This window comes from Dermochelys coriacea, chromosome 3 (assembly GCF_009764565.3).
Source record: "Dermochelys coriacea isolate rDerCor1 chromosome 3, rDerCor1.pri.v4, whole genome shotgun sequence".
NCBI lineage: Eukaryota > Metazoa > Chordata > Testudines > Dermochelyidae > Dermochelys > Dermochelys coriacea.
In genome coordinates, this window is record NC_050070.1 from 143281575 (window position 1) to 143300353 (window position 18779).

The 18779-nt window shown below is 40.1% G+C and overlaps 1 protein-coding gene across 5 annotated transcripts in view; it reads right to left on the reverse strand.

Moving 5' to 3' along the window:
* SMYD3 (SET and MYND domain containing 3) overlaps positions 1–18779 on the reverse strand; it is a 675358-nt gene that overhangs the window by 53214 nt on the left and 603365 nt on the right. For 3 of the 5 annotated variants that reach the window (XM_038393975.2, XM_038393979.2, XM_043512275.1), the window contains 2 exons: positions 14437–14524; positions 9190–9364 (listed from right to left, as the gene is read on the reverse strand). In XM_038393975.2, coding sequence (XP_038249903.1) covers positions 9190–9364; positions 14437–14524 — 263 coding nt within the window. Of the gene's footprint in view, positions 1–2888; positions 6043–6068; positions 6232–9189; positions 9365–14436; positions 14525–18779 lie in introns of those variants that run through there. The other 2 variants (XM_043512274.1, XM_038393977.2) reach the window with 2 other exon arrangements.

Here is an 18779-nt window from a genome sequence, read left to right on the forward strand (position 1 = left end):
CACCATATTTCATAGGTACAAGGCATATGTTATGGGCCGTCTTGTATGCTTCAATGTACAGTTGTTCCACAGTGATTGAGTAGGATCTGGCGTGATTTAGAGCAAAATCTTACAAAAACATATCGTGCCATTAACTGAAAGGGAATGATCTAAAAAAATTTGTGGTAAATGTTGCAAATTCTCTTGGTAACTATAAAATTAATCTCCTAAATGGTTTTCCTTTTCATGAATGTGTGTGTTGAGCCTTTTCATAGATACTAAGGTCAAAAGGGACCATTCTGATCATCTAGTCCGACCTCCTGCACAGCGCAGGCCACAGAATCTTATCCACCCTCTCCTACGAAAAACCTCACATATGTCTGAGCTATTGAAGTCCTCAAATCATGGTTTAAAGACTTCAAGGAGCAGAGAAGCCTCCCTCAAGTCACCCATGCCCCATGCTACATTTTGTTTCATAGTGGTCTAAGATATAATTCCACTTTTCAAAGTCTGCCAAGCATGCTTCTGCACTAAGAGATTTTCTTTTTTTCTTTTTTAATTTGGTTGAGAACAGATTGAAAGGAAAGAACTGTCTATCATGCTCCTACTTGTTGGCTGTCAATGTCACCAGTTACCTAGAGACTTCTGAAATGCTGACCAGCCCTATACGTATATTAAGTTTTCAGAGTGCATCGTTCTTGATAAAGTACTGTAATTAATATGGAAATGTATTCATGATGGGATTGTAATGAGCGTTCTTTGATCCTACAACTTTATATTCACTTTTGGCAGCTTGTTGACCATATCTTCCAAGAGTGCATTAAACAGCTGGAGAAAGATGATTTTCCTCTTAGGCAAGTGTTGCAGTTGTGACAGTAGTTTGTTTTCTTTCTTTTTTTTTTTTCGCCGCATCAAAGTGGGGAGGGGGGAAGGGAAGATGAAAGAATTTTTCTCTAGACCAGGAGTCTTTTTCTCTCCCCTCCTTTTCTGATATTTCATTTTGCTCGTCGTTCCTGCAGCTCCATGACCCCCCACCTCCTTCCAATTCTGTCTCTCTTCCCGGCAACTTTACCTGCACTCCACTTAGCATCACTGGAGAAATTCTACTCCCCCACCCCACACAAATTTGTTCTTTCCTGCCTCAACTTTGTACTTTCTCTTGCTAAGCTACTACAACTTCCCCCTCTCTTCAACTTCCACTCCTCCACTACCAGAAAGTCTTCATTACTTCTGACTACCTTCTTGGAACTACTGCCAGCTCCCCATTCTTCATCTCCTCTATCCAAGATTTTGTCAACTTCTTCAAAGGAAAACTAGACACTGTCTGACCACAATTGTCCTCCCACTAACTCTCTGCCTACTGCACTTTCTCCCACCTTAATACCTGTCTGTGGTAACTGCTTACTCCATAGTTTGACTTCTCCTTTGTCTCTCTCTCTCTTCAACCCTCCAGAAATGGTGCTGCTAAATTCACCTTATTTTCTATAGCCTTGACAGTGTCCCCTCCACCTCTCCTTCTATCTCTTCAGTGGCTTCTTTCACACAAAGTTCAAAGTTCTCCTCATTTTGAAAGTAATTCACAAGTGCACCATTGCCTTAATCTCCTACATTCCTCCTGCTCCCTGTACACCATTTCATCATCCTGACTGCTCCCTTCCTCCTACCTCTGAATCCTGTCTTTAGATCACCTTGTATCCCAACCCTTGTGCTTAGAAAGAACACTGCCTGCCATGAACTCTCTCATTCTCCTCAGCAAAACTCCTACAAACCCATCTATTCCGCAAAACCATTCCCGCTGTAGGTTCAATAGCCACTCCGTATATGTTCTGCAGTGTATATTACATCTGCTCATGTCTTTCTAGATTGATTTATCAGACCAGAGAATCTGTTGGCTATCTATTGTGCACAATTATAGTACTTTATCATCATTTACATTTTGGGCATTTTGTCTCTTTTTATGGGTGTCTGCATACAAGTAGGTTGATGCAAAGAGCTCCAATCAGTACCATTTGATTAACATTTCCAGTAAAACAGATGACGGCTCTAATTACAATACAGAGACCTCCAACTCATCCTTCTTAACTGTAACAAAAGAAAACACTGCAGCTCTTAAAAGGAAGAAGGTAGATTGGGATTACGATCCCTATTCTGAAGAAGTCCTAAACGGCCTACCTGAAAGAGGTCCTACAATGCAATCAAAGGAAAGCACCTAAAGACATTTCAAAACTCTAAATGACATACAGCCCAAATTCTTCCCATAATTAGAGCCTGAAATCCTATGCAAGCATTACACTGGAGGTGGAGAAAAGTGTACACCTGTGGTTGTGCCACAGAAAGATGAGTCTCTGCAAGCCTCTGTGATCTAGTTAAGAAAAAGTTCCATTCAAAAAATGAGTTATTTAGAACTGGACTACAAATTACTATCCACCAATAACAGAGTCAGGATTCAAATAGCTCTTGATACATGTCTCACCTGAAATTGGGGAAGAATAGGAAGAGTCTAATGTCTAAAGTGCTAGACAGAGACATACAGAAAGTAAACAATAAACCAGAAAACCTGTTTCCTAGGAGGACATGTGGTTATCATTGATCAGGACATAGAGAGTTAGGCCAGTAGTTCCCAAACTTGTTCTGCTGCTTGTGCAGGGAAAGCCCCTGACTGGCTAGGCTGGGCTGGTTTATTTACCTGCCACGTCCACAGGTTTGGCCCATCGCGGCTCCCAGTGGCTGCAGTTCGCTGCTCCAGGCCAATGGGAGCTGCTGGAAGCAGGAGCCAGTACGTCCCTCGGCCCGCACCACTTCCAGCAGCTCCCATTGGCCTGGAGCAGCGAACCATGGCCAGTGGGAGCCGCGATCGGCTGAACCTGCAGACACGGCAGGTAAATAAACCGGCCCGGCCTGCCAGGGGCTTTCCCTACACAAGCGGCGGAACAAGTTTGGGAACCACTGAGTTTGACAGCGACTATCAACTTACTTCATATAAGCCACTAAAGAGGCATCAGACTGGTAACTTTTGGTCACCCGTAACCTGGGGTGAGTTTGTTCTGGTGCCTTACATCCTGAAAGCTCTGCATCATTCTACCAGTTCTCAGCCATTCAGGCCCTCTCTTTTCTTACCTTTCAGCCTCACCTACCCTGCTTTATTGTGTTTATGGCAACTGCTCAAATGCTCTAATCAGGATCAGTACCCAGGGCGCTGCACATTCACGTAGGTAGATGCAGCCCCTGCCTGAAAAAGTTGTCCCTATTCCTTTGATACAGCCATGTAACTTAATTGCTCTTTTATCTTTTATCAATCCAACAAAATCATTCCTGAGTCTCAGTTCAAGTTCCAGTCATGACTTCATTCACAAATACCCTTTATGGAGGGTCTATTTTTTCACATTTATTAACTCCAGCCCCAAAGTGATCAGTTACATCACAAAGGAATTTACCATATGCATGTCTCAATGATTGTGTTTTCTGAATTTTTCAATGGAATGAAAGCATACCCTCCATGCATGCCTTTTCTCACATACTGTTATTATTTTAGGCAGTTTTTCATTCATTTTTGTTATAGTTATCAGTTTCTCTTCTTCCAATGAGCATTTGGCTCTAACTATCAGATATACACATATGCTGCCATGTTGTACATAAATAAGAGAGGAAAGCTGCATATCATTCTCCCTTTCTTTGTCTCTTACAGTCTTTGTTTTTTACTTTCATAATTATTTGTTCTAATCTAGGGTGAACAGAGAGGTATGTTACATATTTACTCCAGAGGTAATAAGATCAAGACAATACCACTGAACTTTGTTCACTGAACTATCAATATGTTCACATATTCTCCAGTCAATCACAACTCTCTTTGGAACCTCCCACATTCACGAGATGCCCATTGGCTTATAGACTTAAACCCTTAAGCACCAGCATCCCCTAGTGGTGCTATGTATCACAACAGTTTGCTTCATTGTAGTATTCTTGGAGGATTGATTTTTAGTAGAAAGTACAGGCAGGGCACCTCTTAATGCCATGTTACACTGGGGAATCTTTGCCTCTCAGCTACAAATGTTGTACAGTACATCAATAGAAACACAGTTTTATTTTAACAGTCTTTATCCACCACATCTATCAAACACTTATTACAAAAGACACACACATCAAAGTGCAGGGCTTATTTGTAAGACACATTAAAAGAAGAGAAAAATCAATCAAATAAAAAAAATGACATTTTTATCATAGAGCCTTCTTGAAGGCTTTAAAAGAAAAAATAAACTGAGTGACTATTTCTAGAACAGTATGTTCCACAGCTACTCACTTCTACTCAGCTTTTTACATCAAGATGGTTTGTGGAGAAGAAACTGTAGTAATCACAAATTTATTCATTGTCTGCTGATTTAGTTGAGATATTTAAAGACCAGGATCTGGCAAACTTGCTAGATAAGAATTCTAAATGAGAAGTATCTGCTCTATATTTCATTAATACTTCATGAAAATTCAACAATCTGTTCAGAAAATATTTGGAGTCCAGCTGTGCTCTGCTCTATGCTCTCTTGTTTATGAGTCTCTTGTTCGTGTGCATAGACTCCGTGCCAGTTTAATGCAATATTCTCCAGTCCAACTTTGAAGTAACAACTCTCTTTAGACAGACTTGAAATCAAATTGAAATCTTCGCTCCTCATTCCCCACAAAGACTGAATCACTGGCCTTGGACAAAAGGTATTTCCTCTCCTCCATCCTGAGACTGTACAGCCTTTAGTCTGCAATAACCCCTAATGCTGCTGCATAGGGGACAATGGATTGTTGACCAAGATAGCAGCAGGTCCATCTGCAGGGAATGGGACCTTGAAGTTAAGCACATGATTAAGTGCTGACTGTTACGAATAGGGATGAACATAAGTATGGGCATAAGTGCTTTGCTGAATCAGGGCCTCTGCAATAGAACCTCACCAATTCCATTGCAGCTGCAGCCCTCTCCAGACTAAGAGGGGGAAACAAGATTTTACTCTGAGTATCTTGCACCTTAAGTTCAATATGTCCGTGTCGTGACCAAATTACCCCATTTAGCTATAGCCAATGTCGTGTAGCAGATTTTTATACCAGGTCCTTATTGGCACTGCTTATATTAGATGCATACTTCCAGTATTTGTCTGGAGTTAACTACTGGATGCTTGAGGTAGACAGAACTGAGCATATGTGATTTGATTGTAGTTATGGGCCAAATCCTGAGGTGCTTTCTCAGATTTAATTTAGTACGAGTTTGCCTGAGTAAGTACCTCAGCTCAGGCCCTTTATGAGTAGGAGTGAAAACTGAGAGTGAATGTGTTAAGTGAGACATGACAAACCTGACTAGCACTTCTTGTTGATATTCTGTTATTTTTGTGGTTAGGGCTCATGAGGATTTTTGTAAGGAAGTTTATTTTAGCAAGCTGTTGAGTGCTGACCGTGATATGGGGTGGTTTTCATTTAAGTAAATATCTGTTAACTTTTGTTAAGGTTCTTGGACAGACAAATTGTTACTCTGGAATTTACAAGAAAAGCTGTGTAAAACTGTTTGATTTAGACTATTCAGTGAAAGTATATGTTGTAGGTTTCAACAAATTATGGACAATTATGGTTTAGAGCAAACGAATCAGTAGCTTTTCATTTTGACAGCTGTCAGCTCTCCTCTCTCTTTTCAAAGATCTAGAAATATTCAGCAGCACCCAGACACTATTTTTTATAAAATATTACAATTCCTTACAACTTGAAGGTAGCTCTTGACTATATAAGTTTGATAAATCGTTTTTTATGCAAGTTAGCCAACTGTCTGTGCCAGTAACATAAACTGGATCATTCTGAAAATTAAGTAACTATTGTAGTGAAAATATATATTAAAAACAGCATCGAGCATGCAGCAGCGAATATTAATCCTGCTGGTTAAATAATGGGGGCCACACAATAAACATATTACTTAAAATTAAAATTGTTTTTGACCAATTCTTTAGAGCCTTTCACCATTGTAGCAATCATTGCCCATATATACGGACTACTTGAGTGTTTCAGTGATCCCTGTGGAGAACGGTATGAATATTTTTTCCAGAGCTGAAAAAGGAAAATAAATAGCTGTAATGGAACTGCAGGAGCAGCCAAGCAGTAGATTGATTCAACAGGAGAAAGTCAATGTATCCCAGAAGATTTCCTAGGATTTTCTCTCCTACTGCATTGGGCGCAATTTGTTGCAACGATAAAATGAGGATTTTTTCTCAGGTGTGTTAAAGCTTGTCATGATGGCTGAAAGTAAAAAGAAATAAAGTAAAACTGAAAATGTCTCTCTTCAGAAAATGCTTTTGGATCTAGAAAGACTAAGGGCAACTTCCTTGAGGTACAAAAGAGATCAAATTTCTTATGCACGTAACATTTCACAAAAGACACTTTAGCTGAATGTACAGGGTGGGAAAAAAACAACCCTACTGTATTAAGTGGTTTGAACATTAGAGCATATCCCAGACATCAAACTAGGGAAGATTTATGAAAAGACCCAATTAAATTGCAGTCTGTCGTACTGTAATCTTTATGCTGTGAAATACATGGAGAAACCCACTTAGTATGGCTGGCCTGACAGTCATTGTTAATAGGTTCAGGGGGAAAAGACAAGGGAGGATTTTTTAAGTGAACATTCAAATGGGCATTGTATTCAGTTGGGGTGAAATTCGCCCCTGCGCAGAGAGCTGATGCAATGTCTATGCCTTACTGAAGTTCCACTTAAGCCCTATTTTGAAAGGTGAAGTGGGACTTGTGTGGTCATGTGGTTTGTGCTGGCCTATTGAACAGGAATGATTTTCACCCTTCAGGAGTTTGGGTGTTTCAAAGCACTCACGCCCTCTCGTTATAACAAGTCATAGCCATTACAGATGTATGGTTTCTGCCACTCTTGCCACCCACAACTTATGCAAACCTTTTGCTTCTTATAATATGGTGGAAGCACTTCTAACAATATGGAGCTGTGATGCACCTCAAGTCCTTGTCTAAGGCTTTGTCTACACTGGAACTTCATCAGCAAAACTTTTGTCATTCAGGGTGTTAGCCCCCCTCTCCCTCAAATGACAAAAGTTTTGCCGACAAAAAGCATGGGTGTGAACAGCGCTTTGTCGGCAGGAGCGCTCTCCTGCCCGCAAAGCTGCTGCCACTCATGGGAGGTGGAAGTTTTTTGTCGGCAGGAGAGTCTCTCTTGCTGACAAACAGCAACTGCACTGTGCGCCTTTGAGCACCACAGCTGCACAGGCACAGCTGTGTAGCTAAACAGCGAATAGTGTAGACAAAGCCTCAGCTATTCAGAGGTAGTATGCTACAGGTTCCCAAGCAAAATGCCGAACACTGTCAGCAGCCTACCAAAATCAAAGATGTGCTGGGTGTGAGATGTTCATGTTCACAGCAGTATGCATTGTTTTGCATTTCCATGCCCCCGACATTTCAGTGAAGTCGCGGAGCCTCATTGTGTGCTGCAATATCACATGAAGAGGCAGGAATAAGAGAAGAAATAGATACTGTAATGAAAAACTGCATTTTCAGTTTACACAGCTGTAACGCATTATGCCACGCACAGGGCCAGCACAGACGGTGTCGTGTCTACACAGGCACTTCACTTACTTGTGAACACTTAACACATTCAGAATCAAAAGACCTGGCATCAGCAGGGAAGCCACAGACCAATGCCAGCCATGCTACCCTCATCTCTCCTCCACCGGATTGCCAAGAGCTGTTTCACAGTGCTGGGACCCAATGAATCCCAAAACCTACCCACAGAAAGCAGGATCATCCATACCACCTTCTGTTGGCTTATGAGTGTATGTCTGCACTACAGCTGGGAGTGAGCCTCCCAGACTGGGTAGACAGACAGTGTAGTGTCTACACTAGTGGGGGTGGAGCTAGTGCACAAAAAACAGCTGGGTGGATATTGCAGCTGCAGCAGAGACTCAGGCCAGCCTCCTGAACTCAGACCCAGAGGGTCGGATGGGCATGACAACCAGAGCTGCTGCCAGAGTCGCAAGGTACCCATAAGCTACAGGGCTAATGCCCTCAGAATCTCCCCCCTGCATTTAGCACAAGAACCAGCACTGGCAACCAGGGAGGCACGTTCCTTCACCACCTCAGCCTCTTGATGTTAATGAAATAAACAACAATAAATAAATGATTAGGGGTTTGGAATGGGTCCCATATGAAAAGAGATTAAAGAGGCTAGGACTTTTCAGCTTGGAAAAGAGGAGACTAAGGAGGGATTTGATAGAGGTACATAAAACCATGAGTAGTGTGGAGAAAGTGAATAAGGAAAAGTTATTTACTTGTTCCCATAATATAAGAACTAGGGACCACCAAATGAAATTAATGGGTAGAAGGTTTAAAACAAATAAAAGGAAGTTCTTCTTCCACTCAGCACACAGTCAACCTGTGGAACTCCTTGCCTGAAGAGGTTGTGAAGGCTAGGACTATAACAGGGTTTAAAAGAGAACTGGATAAATTCATGGAGGTTAAGTCCATTAATGGCTATTAACCAGGATGGGTAAGGAATGGTGTCCCTAGCCTCTGTTGGTCAGAGGGTTGAGATGGATGGCAGGAGAGAAATCACTAGATCATTACCTGTTAGGTTCACTCCCTCTGGGGCACCTGGCATTGGCCACTATCAGTAGACTGGATACTGGGCTGGATGGACCTTTGGTCTGACCCAGTATGGCCATTCTTAGGTTCTTAAACATTGGGCTATTCATTACTATTTTCTTCACACTTCATACTAATTATTTACATTAATTCTATCACAGTCTGTGAACTCTACACACTGTACCTGACTGCCCCACATACACACTCCCACCCTCAATTTCAAACACAGGAGCTCCCACAGTGATAGTCTCTACCAACAAATGATTTTTTTGTGATGGAATGATGGGTGTGATGTGCTTATAAAAAGATCAGATGTTGACAAAGGCTACTGTGGATAATCAGAGCTGCTATTTTGGTTTCCATTAATATTTCACATCCTGCTCTATTGACTATCCAAGCAGAATGGATATTTTATTTCATATGCTAATCCAGAAATCACACTGGAAAATTGCGATTGAAGGTGTGCACCAAAGCACTTTCAGGAATAACAGTGATAAGCCTTAACTGAATGTTCTCCAGGGGGAAAAAATTCTAACTTTAATAAACAGACCATCCCTGTAGGACACTTGAATAAACCACAGTCATCACAGCTCTTACCTGTATGGTTTTAGAGTCCTTTTGCCGTAAAGCAAGGCTTCCCCCCAACGTCTGAGATTAATACAGGCATCCATGGCGCAGTCAAGCATTTTCAGCAGATAGATGTTTGTGTCTGGAAGATGATCTGCATTGTTATTTAGAAGAGCCTGGCACATTGCCAGAACCTGCTCCCACTCTATTATTAACCTTAGTTAAGGATTCATCTTCTTCAAACAAAAAATACAAGTTTCAATGTGGTTAGCAAGGAATAAGAGCCATGGGGCATAAGATAAAAGAGATCCCATTATTCCAGGCTCTGTTTCAACTCTTGAAAACATACTTAAAAAAACATAAGTGGTACCTCAGGTAACTAAATTTTGTTTACAGTTAACAAACCATCTTCTAACGAAGGCTGCATTTTGAGTGGTAAGGAGTAAAGGAAAGGTGACAAGATGAGAGGATATATTATTATTATTATTATTTTAATATATAACTGAAGCAAAACCCAGCTACCATTACTCTTTGGCTATTTGAAACATTATTTTCTTAAACACCTTTCCTAGTTGCAGTGATTTCTTCAGTGTTCTTGTGAAATTAAAACTGAGCCTGCAGATACCTAATTTTCGTTTTATTTGAAACAGTTCTGGAGAGCAAGGTTTTGTCAGTGATCTAATTGGCTGTGTCAGAGAAGCAGCAGTGCAGGTTTCATGGATAACAGAGAAAACATTGCAGTTCCACTGTCTGATTGTTGCTTAGGTTTAAGAATCTTGGTGAGAAAGAATATTTTAATCTCCAATACAAGCAGGTTCTTTTGTATGTTGGGGAGGGAAGAAAAGTGAATTGGGGTTCACATTCAAATGAATGAGGCATTCACTATTGCAAACCACTCTGATCTTCATCATGTATTAAAGTTACTTAATCTATTCTCCTTTCACTTACACTGGTGTAAATCACAAATAGCTCCTTGAGAGTTAATGGACTTACACTAGCATAAAGCCCATGTAAAAGCAAAAAGAGAATCAGACCTAGTTTTCAGCTTTCTCATCTGTAAAATGGATACTATGGCCTTGATCCAGTAAAGCACTTAGGCATATTCTTAGCTTTAGCATGTTAGCAATCCCACTGAGGTCATATATACTAATATATGACCTGGCAAACAAAATAATAATACTGTGCACTTATATAGCACTTTCCATCCAAGAATCTCAAAGTGCTTCACAATTTATTTAACCTCATGTAGCCTTTGATTAATTCAGAGGGCAAATTGCACATGTCACTAATGACAGGTTCTTTACTCAGGTGGAGACATAAAGCTTTTATAATAAGTGAGGTTGATGATTAACATAAATATAGACTTGAAGACTTAATTTAAAACCCAAATAAGCCAAATATTAATGCAGTTCCAGAAAAAGATACATACAACATAAAGAGCTGTAGTGTTATCATATTCACAAACTCCTAGAGACCACTGAAAACAAATACAGAAGAAAGTAGTCAGTGGAGTACATTATGAGGGGAGGTGAAAGTCCAGCTTGCATCTTCTTGTCAACCCACATGTGCTCAACTAGGGTCAAGCAACCACCATTTTTATACACCTTTTCCCTTACACCCATGCATAGCTGGGACAATGTTTGATCAAGACTCAAGCCTTGTCCATGTGTGGGATTCCAGGGAACCATAATTAGGGTTCGAGCTGCTTACACAAAATACTTTAGTCAATACGCTTCCCAGTGATCTTGATACATCAGTGCACCTAGCTCCCTGATTATATATACTTATAATCCCCCAGATCTACTATTTTAAACTTCTTTTTGTTCTTCTGTTGGTTTACTTATTTATCAAAAGCTATATATTTCTAAATCTTATGAATGTCAAGCATTCATGCTAACCTTCAGGCCTACAGGCCTCAAACCTATTGCATAAAGCCTACTTTAAATATTAATATGTATACATTTTATGTTTCCCTACTGTCATAACAGCTTTAATGGCTTCCATTTTTACTATTTAAAGCATTTTAGCATTGCTTAGCATATAATGTATAGTTTAATCTTGCAAAACAAACTCCCCTAAAATCAGGTAACGGGTCATAGGTCCACACTCATGCTAATCCTGAAAAGTAGCACAGCCCCCAATCCAGCAAAGCACTCAAGCACGCCATGAGTACTCCCAGGGTGAGGGCATGAGTTTTACCTGACCATGGGAACACTCATGTACTTAAATTTAACAACATGCCTAAGTGCTTTGCTGAATCAGGATCGATAATACTCACCTATAAAGCACGATTACTCTGATGTTAAATTAATTGTTTGTTATGTGTTTTGAGACCCTTAGATGGAAAGCATTTTATTAGGGAAGAAATTTATCATTATTTTATTTGCCAACAATGATGTGATTTATGAATACTGATTTCTCACACACAATTCAGGAACTATATTGAAATGTTAATTAAAAAGAGTAACTATAAAACAGGTCTAGCAAACAGTACTTTGACAAGAATTCTTACACTATGCCTGTTGAGAAAAGATTAGCATAATATTAATAATGATGTTAATTTAATATAGAATTATAGAATCCTTTATAAAAACTCTTTTTAAAGGCCATATACAGTCATTTCAGAAAAGTACCGTAGGCCTTGTCTATACTGCCACTTTACAGCGCAGCAACTTTCTCGCTCAGGGGGGTGAAAAAACACCCCCCCGAGAGCTGCAAGTTTCAGTGCTATAACGTGGCAGTGTAGACAGTGCACCAGCACTGGGAGCTACTCCCCTCGTGGAGGTGGGTTTTTCACAGCGCTGGGAGAGCTCTCTCCCAGCACTGGTGCCAAGAGTACACAGCCACGTTAAAGTGCTGCTGTGGGACCGCTTTAATGTTGCTAGTGAAGACATACCCTGAATCTTTCTCTCTCGGGCATACATCACTGTATTCTTTATGGCTGATTAAGGATGATGAACAGGAGAAAGCAAGATTATTTTCACTTGATAAAATGTTTGTAGTAAGCAAAAAGCATTGACACTCCAGAGAGTTCAACATCTTAGCTGATGTTCAGCATCACTCAAGATGTTTTCATGTCTCAGGATATTGTTTCATACATTCTGTAGCATCTAATATGAAAAGTGTAATATTCCAAACCTCTTGAGGCCAAATTCTGGCTGGTAAGGTACATAATCACAAGCTAGAGAACCTGCAGTCAGCAGTTCGAGTGCTATGGAGAAATTAGCTGTTCCAGTTGTAACTTAGGCTCGAGTCACAGCCATTGTGCCGTGATCTGGGATAGAGAAGAATTCCTTTTCCCCATTGACACAGTAATCGCCCTGTGCTTAGCTTTCACTGCTCTGTTTGGGTGCTTAATCATGAATAAGGGACATTTGTTGTTTAAGGCTCTCTCTGTGCAGATTTGGAAGGTGCTAACTTTTCCAAACTTTTCCCTAAATTCTAAAACCTCTCTTGTTTGTTTGAAAAGAAAGTGTAACATTTGCAGAAATTGATGGGTAAATGCCCCACTCTGCAGGGAAAGTTTCCTACTAACTACTGGTGAATGGACAAAGGTATCTGTCAAGCCTTGTCTTCCGATATTGCAGAAGACAAAATTTTACACTGCTGCAACGGGGACTTGATGAGAGGAGAGATGAAACATTTCAGGTGGCACATCCCCAAGAGAAAAATCACAAAAATCAACAGCTGTAATTGATTTTCTAAGATGGTCCTTTCAGAGTAGCAGCCGTGTTAGTCTGTATCCGCAAAAAGAAAATGAGTACTTGTGGCACCGTAGAGATTAATAAATTTATTTGAGCATAAACTTTTGTGAGCTACAGCTCACTTCATCAGCTGCATTCCTGACACCTTTTGCTACGGCAATTTCAGTTACATTTTTAAATACCAACATGTCAGCTCAAATGAATACTTTTGGTTAATGATCCCAGCAAAAGGTCAGAACTGATAGCCTAAATTTTCAAAATGGCCCACAATTTTATTTTGCATATACAATTTTGCTCTTACAATTAAATTGAGGCACATTTAATTTCACCTGCAATTGCACCCGTTTAGACATGTATACCCTGGCTGCACTTTTAAAGCATTTATATAGTTTTAATTACACAAGCAACTAGATGTACCAACAATTTAGGATCCACATTAAATTGTATGTCTAAAATTATGCCTGCACTATCAAAGGTCTGATTCAATTCTGGCTAAAAATCAGGGCCAAAGACACATTCACATTATTCTATGCTTGAATTCACTAATGGCATCTGAATAGTGAACTATGGAAAAATCAGAAACAGCTTTTACAATGACTATGCGGTCTTTGATTTCCCTCAAGCCAAAGGAAGACTAAGAACCCACTCTAATTTACACTGAGTCATACCTTATTAGATAAGTAATCTCACTGAAATCAAGGTGATATGTGAGCAAACGTGCCAGAACTGTGCCCAGTGTTAGATCAAAAACTTAGTGGCCGTTCTTTGTGCTAATAAATTGGTTCCTCCGATTAGAAGAAAATCCTATGTTTTGGCAAATGGAGGTCAGCTTCTCTGGAAAATAATGGTACAAAACTGATCTGCTCTTTTCCAGCCTAGGACATCTCTAAACAAACAACTTTTTTTGCAAGGCCAAAATGGAGCTCTCAGAGATTCTGACTTATGTAGCTCTAGAGCTGTACCAAGATGCCAGAAAACAACAAGTCATCCTGCCACAGTTCATGAGCCAAATTCATGGCCGGTGTAACTCCATTGAAATAAATGGAGTAAGTGCAAGAAGGAATACAGACCAATATGTCTATCGTTAACTACAAAAATCTTTGTTTCTCCTACGCAATGTTTCTTGGTCATTTTGATTGTCTTTAAACACTTACAAGGCTGCCATTATGCCTTAGCATGATTTATTAGTACAAGGCAGTCTCATTAAGTTTTGGCTTAACAATTGTTTTGAGTATTATAATTACTCATGGATTATATTAGGGTAGTGCCTAGAGGCTCTGCTTAGGATCAAGGCCATGTAAGTGCTGTACAGAGAGGTAGACAGTCCCTGCCATGACAAGATTATAGGCTAAGAACCCTAAAATGACATAATCATTGGTACAATTAAAATATTATTTGGTTTACAATTCAAATGAATGCAGAGTACATTTAAAAAAATAGAAAAAAGGGAAGATTAAATAAAAAATGTTTTCTATCCCAAACGGGGTGCAAAAACTTACAAGGTGGGCACTATGGATTGTTAGTAAAAGCAAGGAAGAAAACAATTTGCCATTGACTGTCACTGAAAGGATACCTTCTTGTGACCTTGGGTCTCCCACTTTAGTTACAGCATCTTTGATTTCTTTCCAGGCTTTTTCTTCACCTGCCAGCATGTCAACATCCTGTTTTGACAGAAACAAAAGCAAGAAACAAAAGCGCTTGATAAGAAAAACAGAGTTGACTCTGAATATGTAAGAACATGCCATAATGATGAACAAAGGGTTATAAAAGATTACACTGGCACAAAGAGTGTTAGGCCCGTGTATCAAAACATTTTCCCCCAAATAATATCTGGAATGAATAATGGAATTCACTGTTGGACTGTGTTTGTGTCTCCTCTATATTTGGTTTCCATGAATTTTCTAATGAATGAGATTACTCACTGGAATGTTCAAGGATAATGAAAATGTTAAGGAATATTAGAACATATCAAGGAAGGTGAATTTTGAATTCATAAACAGTGAGTTTTCGGACCAGAAAGCTGATTCTAAGAATTATGATCATCTGAGCAGGGAATAGAAGCAATAGCACATTTCGTGTTCCTTATAAAAACAAACCAAACAGTTCAGATATCAGCTACTCACAAAGAACTTCTCACTAAGAATCTACAGACACACAAAACTATGTGTAGAAATGACTCGGCTAATAATTTTGAATGACTTTAATAAAACTATAAGCTGAGCACAGATAGTTTGCAAGCAGAAAGAGCCTAGCTTCACTCAATATTCAAATTATAAGCACAAGTCCAGGGAATTAGTTTGCTGCTCAGAAAAGGTTAGTTTTTTGGGGGTTGGAGGGGGGAGGGAAGTAAATCACAGTTATCCCCGTTCCTGCCAGTAAACCGTATCAACAGTCACATTTTCACATCACTCTTTCATAATGCAGTGTATGGAGGCAGAATGCTTAATGGTGACAGTAAGGGACTGGACATGAGGAGACAACTCTGCCAGTGACTTACTGTGTAACTTTAGGCAAGTCACTTAGAGCCAGATTTTTAAAAGATATTTAGGTGTCTCGAACACAGTTAGTGGCATTTCCAAAAGTGCTTTTAACCCAATTGTGCTTCAATTTCTCCAGCTGTAAAATGGGGAGAATAATACCCACTTTTGCAAAAGGCTTTGGTACCTTCAGATGAAAGCTGTGACAGAAGTATAAATTGTACTTATTTTCAAATAATCTCAAAAACAGCCCTCTGGGGAAAATGATTACATGAAAGAAATTGGGTATAAGGAGCTAGCCAAGTACTTCTGAGCCAATACACACGCCATGGGTACTACAAGAACACTGCTGTTGAGAAGTTTAAAATACATGTCTCTCTTGTACTACACAAATAGAGAGAAATCAGAAAAGAAAATTAATGATTGTGAATTCAAAATAACAGAAAATATTTGCAGGGCACCTGTGCTCACTTTCATGTTTAATTTTGCAGTTATGTCTTTCACTCTGTCCAACAAAACAGTTGGACTCTTGCACTGCCCAAGAGATGGTTAAATCAGAATTGGTCTCAGCTGTCTTACAATTCTGTAACATTCTGCATCAGAAAGGTATGACAAGGGCAGCATTACCTTATTGCAATTTGCAAATGCAAAAACCAGTTCTCTGATTAACAAAAGCTCACCTGGAAATAATTTTGTACATGGCTAAATCTGCCACCAGAAAGGAAAAGGGTCAAAGTTGGGATAGAAGAGCTCAGGTTGCTGTAGCCATGTTAGCACAGCTAATAGTACAGACCTAACCGTGTTAAGTTTTGTCCCAGACTTACACTGAATGACTCAAATTCAACCTTGATATAACGCCACTGATTTTTATGGCATTCCATTGCTTACCACAAGGCTGAACTTGGTCTGACAAACTGTCCTGAATATTGAGCCTGATGGTGCTCACTGAATGCCTTTGAAAATCCAAAGTTGGTCCACTGATTTTCACTGCTATAAATGAAAATAAAATTTGTCCCATAAAATTAAATAATACATGACTGCAAAATTAAGGTGGGGGTTGGGGATTACATGAACAAAAAGGAGGAAATTCCCACAGCCACTGTAACTCAGCCACTTGCCCAAACACAGTAGTCACCTTGCTATATATATATATATATATATATATATATATATATATATATATATATATATATATATATATATATATGCATTGTGTTAAAATCCAGGCTGATACACCTACAACCAAGTGCTCAGAGACCACTGGAATAACAAGCACTGGGCCAGATTTAGAGGTGAGAGTAAAATGGTGTACAGTAAATTACAGGTTTCATAGTAGCAGCTGTGTTAGTCTGTATTCGCAAAAAGAAAAGGAGTACTTGTGGCACCAATAAATTTGTTAGTCTCTAAGGTGCCACAAGTACTCCTTTTCTTTTTAGTAAATTACAGGTCACTCCACAGATATAAGGCAGCGTCAGGGGGGTTAATTTACATGTTGTGGGACTGATGGAGGGTATAAGTTTAAAGCATATGTCAAGGTAGGATTTTAACTTGCACCTTCTTAGACCTATTGGGAGTTGCTTTTCTTGCCGCATGCCTCTCTTCCAGCATCTCTTGACGCAAGCTGCAGGGACATGGAATCAGATTTTCTCTAGCCCTTACACAGCAGCATGGGGCACAAGGATACAAAGAGTCTTCCCACCCTGTATGACCCCAGCAAGACAATCACTGGCACTGTGTTTGGTGGAGCACAAATCTGCACCCTGTGCACACATCACACTAGAGGCGGCTGGAGGCATGGCCTTGACCACCCTCCCCAGGAGCCTGTGGTGTGGAGGGAGCTCTTACCATGATAAAGACTTCAAGATTTACTTCCCTACTTCAGTGGGAGATTTGCCTTTGTTCTCAGGATTAGGCTGTTGGGGGACTTGCTTGTGTAAAAATTTAGCCCATTAAACATCCTTGATTCTTGAAAGAGGGTTCTTCCTATATTTTTGTTGCTAGTTCCAAACTTCAGACAGGACAGATTTTTTTCTGTCCTTTTCTGTAGGACTTTGCCCAGGGGATGCTGGCTATCCCTTCAATAAAGTCAGTCAATCGGAAGCAGCAAAATGACTGAGTGGTCACTTTGAAAATACTTCTGGCTTACAGGCTAATAAGCTTTTCCCAGTAAGTTGTTTCTGTCACTGACTTGGACTCTGCTCTGAAAATCTTGGCCATGTGATATGACTAAGACAGCTAAAAATACAAAGCAACCTTGGAGTAGGAATTATGAAAATAATTGAAATGATTAATAGTTATGCCAAACTGTTTAATTTCATCCAAGAGCATGGCAGTAACAAGATCTAAATGTCCATGAAATAATCCATTCAAAGTGACTCTTCAGAGCATGTTCCCAGCCAAACCTCCAGATGTGCAGTTGCCAGTAGTAAAGAGGAACATGTCTTTTCATCTGTTGAAATGGAGAACCCATCCTGTAGCAAAGTGAGCAGCCTTTGAACAACAATGAAAGTTTAGTGACACCAGTCTAATTATTTCCCCCACTGGCAATACTGGAGTTCAACACAAGGGTTTAGTCTTCAAAATAACAAACTGATTTGATTATTCGGATCCAGTGTTGTTCTGAAAATATAATTAACTGCATCACAGGGATACACAACAAACTTCCAGCGGATGAGGCAGGCACATTGACAGATTCATGTTTCACATGTGGAGGTGTGCTGATGAGGGAAGTGCAAGTGGATACGTTGAGTGGAAAGGTTCCGAGAGAAGGAGCGCACTGAGCAATCGCCCTTGCTGTTGCAGTACGTGCTGTTCCTACAGAATGCTTGTTGCCAGATGCCAGCAGGAGAATAGGGTAACACAGACCTGGCAACACTGCCAGTATGATTGGCCACATTCGCTTGAAATCATGAAGTGCCACGGGGCATGCTACTTGAGCCCCCGATCCAATATTCAAGGGAACCCAAGATCTGTGTTGTAGCTTACCCCGAATAGCTATCTTGAGAAAGCAGATGCAGGCACCTTCCTCACTTCCCCATGCATAGGGGATGCCCTCAAATTTAGCCCTTAGTTTGTCTCCTGGATGGTGACTAAGATCTTATGGTAAAACCTCTGTCCTGCTGAAGGCACAGGAAAGCTCTGCATTTTCCCCCTCCTTCATCCCTCCTTGTGGACAACTTTGGCAGCAGTGTATAGCTTTCTAACTGAAGGGTGCCTGAGGATTCATGGTCTCCACCCAGAATATCTCTGGTACTTTGCATGGACTGCCTGCCCTTTCAATAGCTTTCCAGTTCAAAATATGTTCTTTCCCAGAGCCTAACTTGCTTTTGTAGTAAAACAAGCCCAACCTAAATCCTTCCTAAATTGTCTTGAGCAGTGGTAAACCCTGATACCCCAAAAGAGAGGATACTGTGCAATTTCAGACACTTTTCCCCCAACT